This window comes from Homarus americanus, unplaced genomic scaffold (genome assembly GCF_018991925.1).
Source record: "Homarus americanus isolate GMGI-L3 unplaced genomic scaffold, GMGI_Hamer_2.0 scaffold42818, whole genome shotgun sequence".
Lineage (NCBI taxonomy): Eukaryota > Metazoa > Arthropoda > Malacostraca > Decapoda > Nephropidae > Homarus > Homarus americanus.
In genome coordinates this window covers 1,220,927-1,233,762 of record NW_024741585.1, presented here as the reverse complement: position 1 = coordinate 1,233,762, position 12,836 = coordinate 1,220,927, and the positions used below count along the sequence as shown (strand labels likewise).

At 39.3% G+C, this 12,836-nt stretch overlaps 1 protein-coding gene across 1 annotated transcript; it reads right to left on the bottom strand.

The window, feature by feature from the left end:
• Window positions 1-832: 832 nt before the first annotated feature.
• On the bottom strand, window positions 833-10,977 carry LOC121875980 (intraflagellar transport protein 27 homolog). The gene is made up of 6 exons (XM_042380815.1): window positions 10,812-10,977; window positions 10,521-10,600; window positions 8,054-8,173; window positions 6,907-6,990; window positions 3,800-3,943; window positions 833-1,227 (listed from the first exon to the last, which is right to left on the bottom strand). Exons 1-6 carry the CDS (start codon window positions 10,846-10,848, stop codon window positions 1,129-1,131), a joined length of 564 nt encoding a protein of 187 aa, XP_042236749.1. The 5' UTR covers window positions 10,849-10,977; the 3' UTR covers window positions 833-1,128.
• Window positions 10,978-12,836: the final 1,859 nt, after the last annotated feature.

Here is a 12,836-nt window from a genome sequence, read left to right as displayed (position 1 = left end):
ACACTTTCGCCTGCACTTTTCAAACGAGTCGGGGAGATGGTCAAACAAAAGTTCTGTTCATCATAACATTCTTTGGTAACACAACTAAGTCCCCCACACCATGGTGACTAAAACATACCATTAGCATAACAGAGTACTTCACTGTGCTTACACTGTACCTAGTTGTCCAGCTGATCACTACCAGGACATCGATAAACACCACCAAACCTGTTGCTAGTCAATCAAACCCCCTATACACTATTCCCAAAAGTCCTATGGCGACTGGGACAAGCAGAGATGACTGCTGAGTCTCTAGTCACAACTAGACATGGACAGCGCAGATAAGATGGTCGTTTATGCACTGGGCTCTAAGCAGCAGTACAATCTGGTCCTGTCTGTGACTGAGCAGCCCTTTTGAGGAGCCACTCTGCTCACCCACATGGGGAAGGGGTAACCACACCCAGTAAGGGCATTCTTATACGGTCGAAAACACGATCGTAATCAGAGCCAAACAAAAACAAACTACACAACTTCTTATGGTCGCTGCATGGAATGTCACGACTCTTCGTCAACTCGCAGAACTGGTCAACGTATCCTACACAGGCTAACTGAAATGCCTAATGGGATCAACGAATGACTCGCCGAGTCCCCCCCGAATCACTCGCGTCATGCCTTTTCATCAGTGCATACGCCCCAGTGACGGAGTGCTAAGCTCTATCCCCAGAAAAGTTAAGGTTGTGCTCCTTGATGACTACAGTTTACATAATGAAAAGGTGAGTAGAGATGCAGCTAGTGCTGATGTTGGTGCTGCCGAAGCTTTTGAGGAGGAGCTAGATCGTGTCATTGTGGAGGGAAATTATTTGCCTGAGCAAATATTCAATGTGGATGAAACTGGATTATTATGGAGGCGCATGCCTGAACGGACATACATCCACAAAGAGGCGAAAAAATGCTAGAATTCAAGGCATTCAAGGACCTAATTACACTTTTGTTGGGGAGGAATGTCTGTTAGATTTACTCAAATAGAGTACGATACTAATGAAATAAGTTTGAAAGATTACCTAATATATTGATTCAAATAAATAATAAAATTGTATGAAGAGTACCGAAACAATCACACGCTTATATCTTGAAGGACTGAATACTGTTTCAAGCTAAGAGTTTCAGTGCCTGTGTCTTATCTGTGTAAATCTTGAACCATTCATTAACTAGGAAGAAGAATGGGTCCTCAACTCCAGAGTGGTCTTTCTGTGGATCAGAACAGAGAATCATTATATTAAAATATTTGCCAGGGCATCATTACATTCACAGTACAGTATAAGAAAGCTTCATAGATTTTAAAGAAATACTACCAGCATTTCTTAACATACAAATTCTCTTTTGATAAAGAAACCAACGTAAGTGCTAATTAACTTGTACAGTACAGTAATGACAAAATATTGGTACTGTACTGTATGTACAATATCTAAAATCTTCTTGTCCCATTTTCATTATTGGCAATTATCCCTCTCAACCAGTCATTTCTTATCCACTCAACGTAACAGCCATCTACACTTAAAGGCAGTCCTTCACTTTCATACTGTACTGTACATACAATCATGCACCACAATAGCCAGGCACCATCACAGTCATCCACTACCACTGTCCTTCACAGTCACCAACTAGCACTGTCCCTCTGTCACAGTCATTCATTGCCACAGTCACTCTAAGTCTGCCACAATCACTCTAAGTCACTCACTACCACAGTCAATTTAAGCAGTCACCCACTGCCAAAGTCATTCACTGTCACAGTCATCCATTACCCCAATCATCGAATGTAACAATCACTCACTGCCACCATCACTCATTGTCACAATCACTCACTAAAATAGCCATCCACTGGCACAGTCATTCACAGCTTCCTATCACACCTACTCATTGTCAGATTAACCCTCCATCGTACTTACCTATTGTCACTGTCTACCACTGTCAGTGATGCACTTTCATAGTTTACGACTGCAAGGATTCTTATTTGGCACCACAAAGTGGCTGGGGAGTAATTACCAGGCATAGAATAAATGGAGGAAGATGAAAAATTCGGCGAAATCACGATTTTCTTTTGTGCATTTCTTTATAGCAGCTGCAATGGTATAATGCAGCGAGTAATTGCTCTAGCAACTCCCGAAGGAACAAAAACCATCCTTCTTTCGATTTCCAAAAGAAAGAGAGGTGCCTACTTCTGCCAATGTTGACTTAACTGTTCATTAGTTTGAGCTCTTTCTTTACTTTGATACAACATAATAAATTAGACGAACAGTGAAAAAAAAAATTAATTACCAAGAATCTTCCCATTGACCGCTGTAAGAAGGGGAGATAGGGCTAATTTTAGCCCGTCTTTGTGTCCGAAGTGGCCAGTAATGCATACCGGTATATTTACTGATCATAATACTTATCTCCTATAAATAATTCATTTAAAATTTTAATTTTTTACAAAGAATATTCAGTAAATGACTTCGATAATTCTTGAAACTAACGACAGTGGTAGTTTTCTTCATGCTAAATTTAGGATGAGAATGAAGAAGCCGAAGCCACGTCATCTGATTCGGAGTTTGATCCGTAATGATGATGCAACCATAAATGTATCAGGTAAACTTCACCTACTGGGTATAGCTTTCCTTTGTCACAAAGTAAGTATATAAATTAAATAAAATACTTGCAGTGTGTTTAATATATTACAGTATATTATAAATAAATAAATAAATAAACAAATATATCGGTAAATCCATTTCAAGTAAATGGAAAAATTTTACTCGATACCGACATTAGTTCCAGTTAAATGACAGACTCTTAAGTGACATCACTAGTGTTTACACTACACCAGCCAGTAACATTTGATGCCATTACTTGAAGTGAATTGGCCTTATTTTAAATAACCAAGGATGTGTAAACAGCACTGGTCAGTGGGATGATTGGTAAAGGACTGCTGGGTCAGTAAGCTCCCAATGGTAAGTGTCACATTTGGGGTAGTCTTATGCAGCGAATAGAGCTCAAAACCTAATATTTAAATGGAAATTTTGGGGGTCGTCTTATACACCCCGTCGCCTTGTAGGCCGAGATATATTGGCTCCAACCAACGACAAGCCCAGTTCCAACTCCACATCACAAGGAGGATTATTTACATGTGAGAATGTGACTACAACATTCGGACAAGACCTTTTAATAACTTTTTTTTATAGGATCGTGAATTTGTGGATGTGTGTTTTTGAAAGAGACATAACCTCTCAGGAGCATAAATAGGTTTGCATTTCAGTGGAGTTCATATTATCATGCAGCACTGTAATTAATTAGACGTCATCCATAGACTTACCGGCACTAAAAGATGAAACTAGCAATTTCTGTCGATCAATCAGCTTTGTCGGTCCAGACATAGGCTACCAAAGTTTCATTCATAAATCTTCACTATCAGAGCAACATTGCCATATCAGGAAAAATGTCAATACAGCCACAAAATGAAGCCTGTAATCAACTATACATGTTACAGTTAATCGCCATCCATAACTTAAAGTGACAACTAGCACTAAAAATGCTTTTCTGGAGACTATGGTTGTGGATGGCATGGAAACTAATTGAAGAATCTTTTTTTAATCAGTTAAATATTTCAGACTTGTTTTAATACGGTACATGGCACAAATATCAGGGTCCTAAGATGTGGGTTATCAACCATGTAGACTGTGAACTGTATTTGAGTTGCTCATGATGTGTATGGCTTATAAGAACTCATCATGCTGCCTAGGGAAACACACACACACACACACACACACACACACACACACACACTTACCGCTGATCCTTCAAAGTATACCAGGCCAAGTTTTTGAGCCAGTTCTCTTCCTGCTTTAGGACTAATGAGCCGTCTTGTTGTGAGGTCAGCTTTATTGGCAAAAAGAACTCCTTTAAGATCTTCTCCCTTTGCATGTGATTTTATCTGTGGAACACAAAAATGACCACAGTATTAGAATGAATAGTATAAAATTAAAAAAATACACACAAAACCCAAAAATTAAGACTGTAGAGGATTGTAGGAATACTGTAATTTTTTTTGTTTTTGTCTTTTATAAAAATGATGGATATGTATGAAGGGGGGAGTCAAAAACTATTTGTAAATTGTCTAATTTTTTGTTTCTTCTACACTACTGACCATTGGCAACACTGCACTCACTGTGTGTCAGATCGAAGCCTCATGGCCTTTGCACCTTGACACACTGTTGTTCAGTTGTAATAACGGTGAAAACATTTTCACACCACTTTCAACATGCCTTTATTATTATGAGTTAAGAGTGTAAAGCAGGTTGAAACCTACAAAAGATAATCTGTATGGTGTGAAGATCACATTTTGCTACAAAGACGAGGTGTGTACAATGAGCGTGTTTTCCCTCTCACAGCCATACGTCAACTGATAACCTGTCAGCCTCCCCAAAGCAGCTAGTATAAATTAATTTAAGATTGCTAAATGAATTATGTAAGTTGTGTGATGCATGAGCCTGTTCTTACTCTCATGGCCGTGAATCTACTGACCATCAGACATCTGTCATTTCTAACATTATGAATAGAACCCAAATATTCTTGCAAAATGCCATAAATGTAAACTTCTGACTATTTTTGCCATTTCAATATAACATTGCCTATTTTGTCATAATATGCCCATTTTTACATAATTCTGCAATAAGAAAAATTCTGAAGTGTAATTTAATTACTATTTGGTTGCCCTTAAAGAAAAGAAAGTATCTTGTTCCTTTCCATGAAGCAGATTACCTCAAGTTAAAAGTGAACAGTTACTAAGGCAGTGTTCTGACAGGTACTGGATGTGTGTGCATGACGAGTACAATACATGTGAATACAGTATACCCCAGCATGGGATTCCTTCCTCTGTGGCCAATCAGTTCTCTTTCAAACACTGCTGGACATATTTCACTTATAATGCCTAAGAATTTAGTTTAAGAGTTTGGTAGCAATGCATTTTCTACAGATGGGGCAGTACTATTTTGAAAAATGTGTAAAAAAAAAATCAGTGAACTATGAGAAGTACTTTGTTCTTCAACATTTAGAAACTTCTAAACACTAAGTTGCTTGTGCTCACAAGATTGGTCAACAGAGTACAGGCATCCCCCGTTTAACAACGGGGATGCGTTCCTGAAAAACCTAACGTTAAGTGAAATTATCAACAAGCGAGGGATAACGAGGAATTATATCTGTGGAGATGATATGTTGTCATTGTTACATGTAAGGAAGTTATGGAATAATCATTACAATATACTCAAATGTGGTTTAGAAAGAGTAATATTTCCGTCAGCCGAAATCCCTCAAACCCGGAACTCTCCGAGTCGGAATTAAAAAAAATTCTTGTAAAATCGTTCGCAGAGCCGTAATTTTCTGGAAAATTACAGCTTTGGGAACGATTTTCCGAGGGACACATTTTCCGGAAAATTCTGAGAAAATTTTCCCAGTACCTGGAAAATTCCAGGGATAGGGGAGTTTGTTTCTGGGTTTGAGAGATGAATTATTCATATTCTTATGTAGAGAAATGATGCCATGTTTTTATGCGTGTGCAATCCATCCCACTTTTTTCTTTACCACCAATGGTTACTTCTACTATACATTAAATAACATTACAGTTATTAAAACAAAAATATTTGTTTAACATTAATTTTACTACAACAACAACCAGGGTCTTATTTTCTTCAGTTTCAGATGGAGAACTGTCATCATGAGTGCAAACACTGACAACAATAATGGCATCCCATCTCTTCTTCCAACCATATTATTATTGATTTATATTATATCAGGTGCATTCATAAAGATTATTTAAAGAATAAAATTTTTATATTTCATTAATTTTATTGATTTTTTGGAAAAGAGGGTAAAAAATGCCACACAAAAGATATGAAAATGTCACACTAGGGTACTCATCTCATTATTATTGCTTTATTTTAATGGTAATTAATGATTCATGATACGATGATTCACCTTACACTGCAATAATGGTGGATACATTACCGTCATTATTCGAGGCTTTACTGTACACTCAAGCTAGCTAATATTAAGTGGGGTTAATATGGAGGCATAAACACTAGTCACAACCTATATCCCAAATACATAGTAGTTTAAGAACAAACCTTACCAATTCAGAGGTGCCAGAATTTAATTTAATAAACTGACAGTCTTCTGGAATTCGTAAGAGAAATTTGTAAGGTTGGACTTCTCATAATGTAAATGAAATAAACACATGTTTGCTTATACTGCCTCAGTTACTACAAGCAACTGAATGCCCACTGTTCAACATTTCACATATGCATCTCAATATTATAAAACATAGTTAATCAGTAATTTTTCTACTTCTCACAATGTACTGCAGGAATGATACTGGTCCAAAGACAGAGCTCTATTGAGAGCTGGAGTCCTGGTTCAAAATAAGGTCCAAGAATTCCTTATTTTTTTCTGATCAATGAAGGGGGACACCATTCATGGCCCAGTTAACTTTTTCTCCTCTTGAATGGTGACATCCCTATAAATGTGAGACCATATGCCTTTTTGGAATTGAAGGATCCAGGTATGGTGGGAAAGTTAGCGCTATTTGAAAGACCTAATATTTGTACTATGTTCACGAGCATGGCATGCTAAAGCAGCTTTACCATAGGGAGGGAGGGAGTGAGAGCAAAACAAGAGATCATAAAAGCCATAATGAAATATCTTGCGTAACTCTGACCAATATGTCAAGGGTTTGAGCTTTGACCCAGACACACATGATATGAGTGTTATCCAGTGTGACATTACCAAGCATCACAGGTTTCCCAGTCCCTGGTTTTCTCCTGTACTAACACTGGATAGACCGCCCACCCAAATGGCTAGTGAGCTGATAGGTGGCAAAAATGATATATAAAAAATGCTTACCTGTTCATAAAGGTCCATTAAACAGTTGAATGAGTTTTCTGAAGTAACATCGTATACCAGCATCAGAAGTGAGGGTTGGCTACTCTGAAAAAATTTAATACCTTAATGCTACTACCATTGATGAAGTCATCTGTAAAGGCAATAAAATATATGATAAACAGTCAGCAAGACAAAAGTATCTCTACCCCTACCATGTACAGTGATCCCTCGGTTAACGAATTACTTACGAATTCCTCTCAACATGTTTTCACTTGCTCACCAGCTGGAATATTAGCTCGCCAATACAGTAATCGGTTTTAGGGCTTAAATTCGTTACCAATTGAGTAAATATCAAGAAGGTTGTACTATTCAATAATTTTCCAAGTCTTATATTAATTTTTTTAGTAATTTTAACACTTATTTAACATAATTGAAGTACAGGGAACTAGTTTTTAGCGCGCCAAACAGCCACTTGACTCACCCAGAATGGCGTCAGTTTGTGTCTCTGCTCAGTGGAGGTAGCATCTTCCTTGAGACTCTCTTTAACATAAAATAGTTTTACGTTTTTGCAGTACAATTATTGGTCATTCTGAAATTTATTTTACATATTGACAATATATAATGCAGTGCAGTGTTGATTTACAGAAAATAATTTTGAATTACACCTAGTGAACTTAAAATTTTATGGGTGAAATGGCGGCATGAAGCATGGGGTGATTTCTCTTCCACCCCCACTTGCTTCTCTTCTCCCTTCTCCTCCACCCCAACTTCTAATTCCTACCATCATCATCATCAACCAGGAGCCTTTTACATACACACCTCAAAGTAAGTGCACTTTACTGCATTTATTTTTAGTTTGTATGTAATTTTCGGTGAGCTGGAACCAATTACCCAAAATCCCATTGAAACAATGGTTTCGGTTAACGAACGACCTTCTGGAACGAATTGTGTTCGTTAACCGAGGGACCACTGTAACCGGAAATATTTCTGGGGATGGGGGATTTTTCCGGGTTTGAGAAAGTCGTCTGGTTACCCGAAAATCTCTCATCCCAGGAAGTGCTCTGCACCAATTGTTCCGGCTAACGGGGATATCACTGAACTCAAGTAAATTTATTTTGTGACTTTACAACTCTGAGTACAGTACATTGTACAGTACATTAATACTTACAACTCTCAAAATGAAATTTCTGTAAAACTCCTTCCCAGAGCAATCATACAGATACAGCTCAACACTAGAATTGGTGTCAGGAACGTTGATCATCTTCGTTACTATATCCAAACCAAGAGTCTGTAATGAGAAAATTGATACAGCAATTAAGTTCAATGGAAAAATGCAAACTTATCATACAGCAGGGGGTTTTGAGAATTGCAATTAAATGCCAGGTAGCTACGTGTCCTCTTAATATTACGTATTTAAGTAATTATTAGATGTTTTAATTGCCTGTAAGTTGGCCTAGCTAGTTAATGCTAGGCATTTACATACCAAGGTATAAAGCTAGACGTTGCATTCTGGATTGAAAAAAAATGGGGATTCTGTGCTCCAAGTGGGCACCCCTATTGGGTGGGCGATGTGGGTGTGGGCGTTATGAGAACATGACGGGCTGTCACATGAAGGTAGGGGTGGGTTGGGTAGGCGGTAGAGGAGGATTCACGGCATAGTGGCGAGGCACGGGTGGGAGGGAGCCAAGTGGAGGTTGTGTGTGTGTGTGTGTGTGTGTGTGTGTGTGTGTGTGTGTGTGTGTGTGTGCGTCTGCCTCTACCACCATCACCGCCTTACCCAATAGCTTATGTCAAGTGCCTATTCCTAAAAATTGCCTCAGTGAATAATATCTACATATTTGAGTACAAGAAATAGTAAAATAAGTGTAAAATTATGTAAATGTAAGTTATTTTATGTTAGTGATGTCTGAAACACACCGCAACATGTTTGCTGTGAAGCAGAGGCCTCTCTCTTAAGTTGCATTCCATTTAGAATTGCCACATGTAAGTAAACAAAACAAAAATTATATTTGCATTCCATTTATCTATTCACCTACCTATCCTGTAAACACCTAGAAAAAGTGCAAAAGAGGGCATGCAAGATTATTCTCTCCCCTTCCTACTCCACATATCAAGAAGCGCTCAACACACTGACCCTTTCAACTCTCACTGACCATCACCACGACCTCATCTGCAAATTTGGTAAGAAGTTTCTACACCATCCTCGACACCGGCTCCTACTACCACCTGAGATCCCTAGCCCAAGAATTGCTGTTCGACACCACAACCGCATCCAGCCCATACGTGCACGAACTGATAGCTATAAGAACAGCCCAGTCCCAACCATTGTAAAAATTATCAATAACTTATAATAAACCAGTGTATTACAGATGATGGCCCAAACAGAAAACTCAGCTCAAAGGTTCAACATAGCATTGATGACAGTCTTGGTTGTTACACTAAGATCTATAAGGAGTAGAAGAAGAGTAGCACCAAGCAGTCAACACTGGATTCATTTTTCGTAGCAGGACGGCAGAAGCAGCTTCTTCACAACAGCCGGCACCCAAGGAGGAGCACACAGAAGCCGAGGAGGAGCAAACAGTGGCGGAAGAACCCAGTCAGAACAGGAGGAGGAGAAGGCACCCGCAGAGTCTAAGTGACTCACCACTTTCCTCCTCTCCCGCCCTCCTCCGCTCTCGCCATACTCCTCCCCTCCCGCCATCCTCCTCCTTCGCTCTACGACCCACCACACACTTGCTCTACCACCTCCGCCCATCGGTGAGTACCAATACAAACTTAGTAGTTGTATATTGTATGCACTATTTTCTATAGAAATGGCTATGATTTTCTGTATATGTAATGTATTTCATGGGGCAAAGAGGGGCTGGGAATGTAACTCCCGATTTTATCTATTTCTTATGGGGAAAATTGACCCGATTAAAGTTGTTTCATATAACGCCTAAAGTCGTTTCATATAACGCTGCGTTTTCAGGAACAATACCCTGACGTTAAGCGAGGACTTACTGTATTTGTTATGTATGGGATATTATTGTTGTCTTGTATGGGCAGGGTTGTGCTTTAACCTAACCTAACCCATGTAATTAACACTTATGACTAACAAAAAAATAAACTTATGATCATGGTCGAGGATCACATCCCTGTGGTAGGTCGGGGAATGCCTGCATAAGGGCACAAAAACCTCTGTGAGAGTAAATAAAGAGGAATGTGAGGTAAAAGTGGGAGCACAAGAGGGTTCTGCCTTGAGCCACCTTTTATCTATCATGATGCAGGAGGGAATATATCACAGAACTTTAGGTCTGGCCTGCCTTAGTGCTGACACCAGTATTGAAGAGGCAATAGAGAAATTAAAGAAATGAAAGGATAAAATAGAGGCAAAGGGCCTTCGTATAGGCAGACTAAAATGGTTCGAGTATCTGTGACATGACATGCATCAACTTGTTCAACCTTCCCCCTCTATTGTACAGGAATGAAAAGTATTTGATTCAAAATAACCCTCTTTAGGGGTAAAGTTGCAAAAAAGAAAGATTTACTAACCCTTTAGAATAGTCCCAAGAGCTAATAATGTCAGGTCTCTTGAGTCAACAGTTTAAAGTTCTATGATATTTTATATGTTAACCAATCATAGCACCACTAACCATGTTATAATTTTTGGGGAACTGGTTACCCTCTGATATAAATTTCTGCACCAGTGATGTTTTACCTGCAGTGCTATCACCTGAAAAGTATTAATATAGTTTAGACCTCTTGTGATACCTTTATCAGTCAAAAATGAAGAGAACCATTTATTATCACTTCACTGAAATTTATGAAAAATACATGATAGTTATATAAAGAAAAAACCAAATGTTATAGGACAAATAAGCTTAAACTGATAAAAAATGATAAATGTGATTACTTCTACAAAACATATTTACAAAATTACTTACCAATGACAAGACATTTTGCACGTATAATATTACTCATTGTAATGTCTGATTAACTTAAAACTGCAAAAACGTGCGAACTGAAACTACTGGTCTGAAATTACTTGTAAATATCAAGACAATTCTTCTCAAAACTTCTCCCCTCAGGAATCTTCAACAAGTGACGTGTACATTATTCCTGGGCGTCAACAGGAGCCCAAGAATATCATTTTAATAAACGTCAATATTATTTTGAAAATAATTAGTCCATATACATATGTACGTGTATGTATACTTATAAATATATACATATATAAATATATGCAAATAGACATATACCCCCAACGATTGTCTCTATGTCCAGTTAGCGCCAAGGAACAGCTATGACTATAACAATGTTTAGACACTTGGCGTTGCTAGGCGACATATGATGAAGCTCTTGACGCCCATTTAGTGCTTACTTTTTTTTATTACTTATGTAAATCATGTGTTTTCCTGCAACGGAGGCATCAGATCTTATATCCATATCTTCATGTATTACAATATTTGTGGGACAGTAATTAGCACTGACCAGGGAGCTACGGTACCCGTGCCTCAAGTTCTCACCTTTCCTTTTCCTTTTTTCCTCTGCACTGGCTCCTGAATGTATCTGAACCTGCTCCAGTGTTGGTTAAGTCTAATCTTGAAAGAGCTCACACTCGGTGCCGTCACAACATCTGGCAGATTGTTCCAAGAGTTCACAATACTTTCACTCCGAAAAAGTTATCCATCACAGTTTTCTGGGCTTGAGGCTTCTTCTACCTTGAGCTGTGACCCCTTTTGCGGCGAGCGTCCGCCAGCTCCAGGCAAGGACCTTTGAGATGATTATTCACCTCAATTAGGTCCCCCCCCCCCTTGCCCGTCTGTAGTATAAGCTATGCTAGGCAATTCCAGGCGCTCTAATCTCTCAGGGAAGCTGAGGTGCCGTAGTGCAGGCACCAGTCTGGTGGCCATACTTTGGACATTTTCAATCAACTGACAGTCCCTAGCATGTCTTTTCATTTATCCTTTTCACCAAATGATCTGCTCGTTAGCCGCTAGAGCGATCGGTCACGTCTGTGTTACGCACTATTGACAAGTACTTGGCGTTATCGGCAAACATTTGTATGGAGGAGTGTACAACGCCAGGCATGTCATTTATGAAACAAACAAACAACAGCGGGCCCAATACACTGCCCTGTGGTACCCCACTTGTGACAGGTACGGATGATGATTTCGTGCCAATAATCACCACACACTGCTTGCTGTCACGTAGAAAGTCTTCTATCCACGCTAGGACATTTCCCCGAATTCCATACCCTTTCAGTTTGATTTTCAACCGTTCGTGGGGTACACTGTCGAAAACCTTGGCAAAATCTTATACTACAGACGGGCAAGGGGTGACTTAATTAAGGTGTATAAGCATTTCAAAGGGCACTACTCAGTCGAGTGTCCTACTCCTTACTTGGAGCTGGCGGACGCTCGCACCACAAGGGGTCACAGCTCAAGATTGAAGAAGCCGCAAGTCCAGAAAACTGTGAGGGTAAACTCTTTTCGGAGTGAGAGTTGTGAACTCTTGGAACAATCTACCAGAAAGTGTTGTGACGGCACCGAGTGTGAGCTCTTTCAAGACAAGGCTTGACCAACACTGGAGCGGGTTAAGGTACATTCAGGAGCCGGTGCATGCCCAGTACTTGCCAACAGTGCGTGACAGAGACCGACCGCCCAAGCGGCTAACGAGCCGATCAGTGGTGAAGAGGATAAAAGTAAAAAGTAAGTAAAAAGTAAGAAATAACAGAGTCTCTGAGATACATGAGAGAAAACGAAAGACTCAGGCGTATTGAAAGGGTGAGAAAACGGATGTTTCCACTGGGGAACTCGATAAAGAAGATACAGATAATGTTTTATGGGCTATAGAGCGTAATTCACGAACCGTCTGATTTTACGTTAACTAACATGTACAACCGTGGTCAGTACAATTGAAGGCGATGCAACATTGAGATAATCAAATTGAGATTTAGGAATTAGAAA

Coding starts and splice junctions, on each gene's coding strand:
- LOC121875980 (XM_042380815.1), bottom strand. CDS start 10,848: ATGAGTAATATTATACGTGCAAAATGTCTTGTCATTG. Junction 8,174..10,520: donor TCCCCAAAAATTATAACATG/GTTAGTGGTGCT, acceptor TTCTCATTACAG/ACTCTTGGTTTGGATATAGT. Junction 6,991..8,053: donor GAAATTTCATTTTGAGAGTT/GTAAGTATTAAT, acceptor AAATTTTTTCAG/AGTAGCCAACCCTCACTTCT.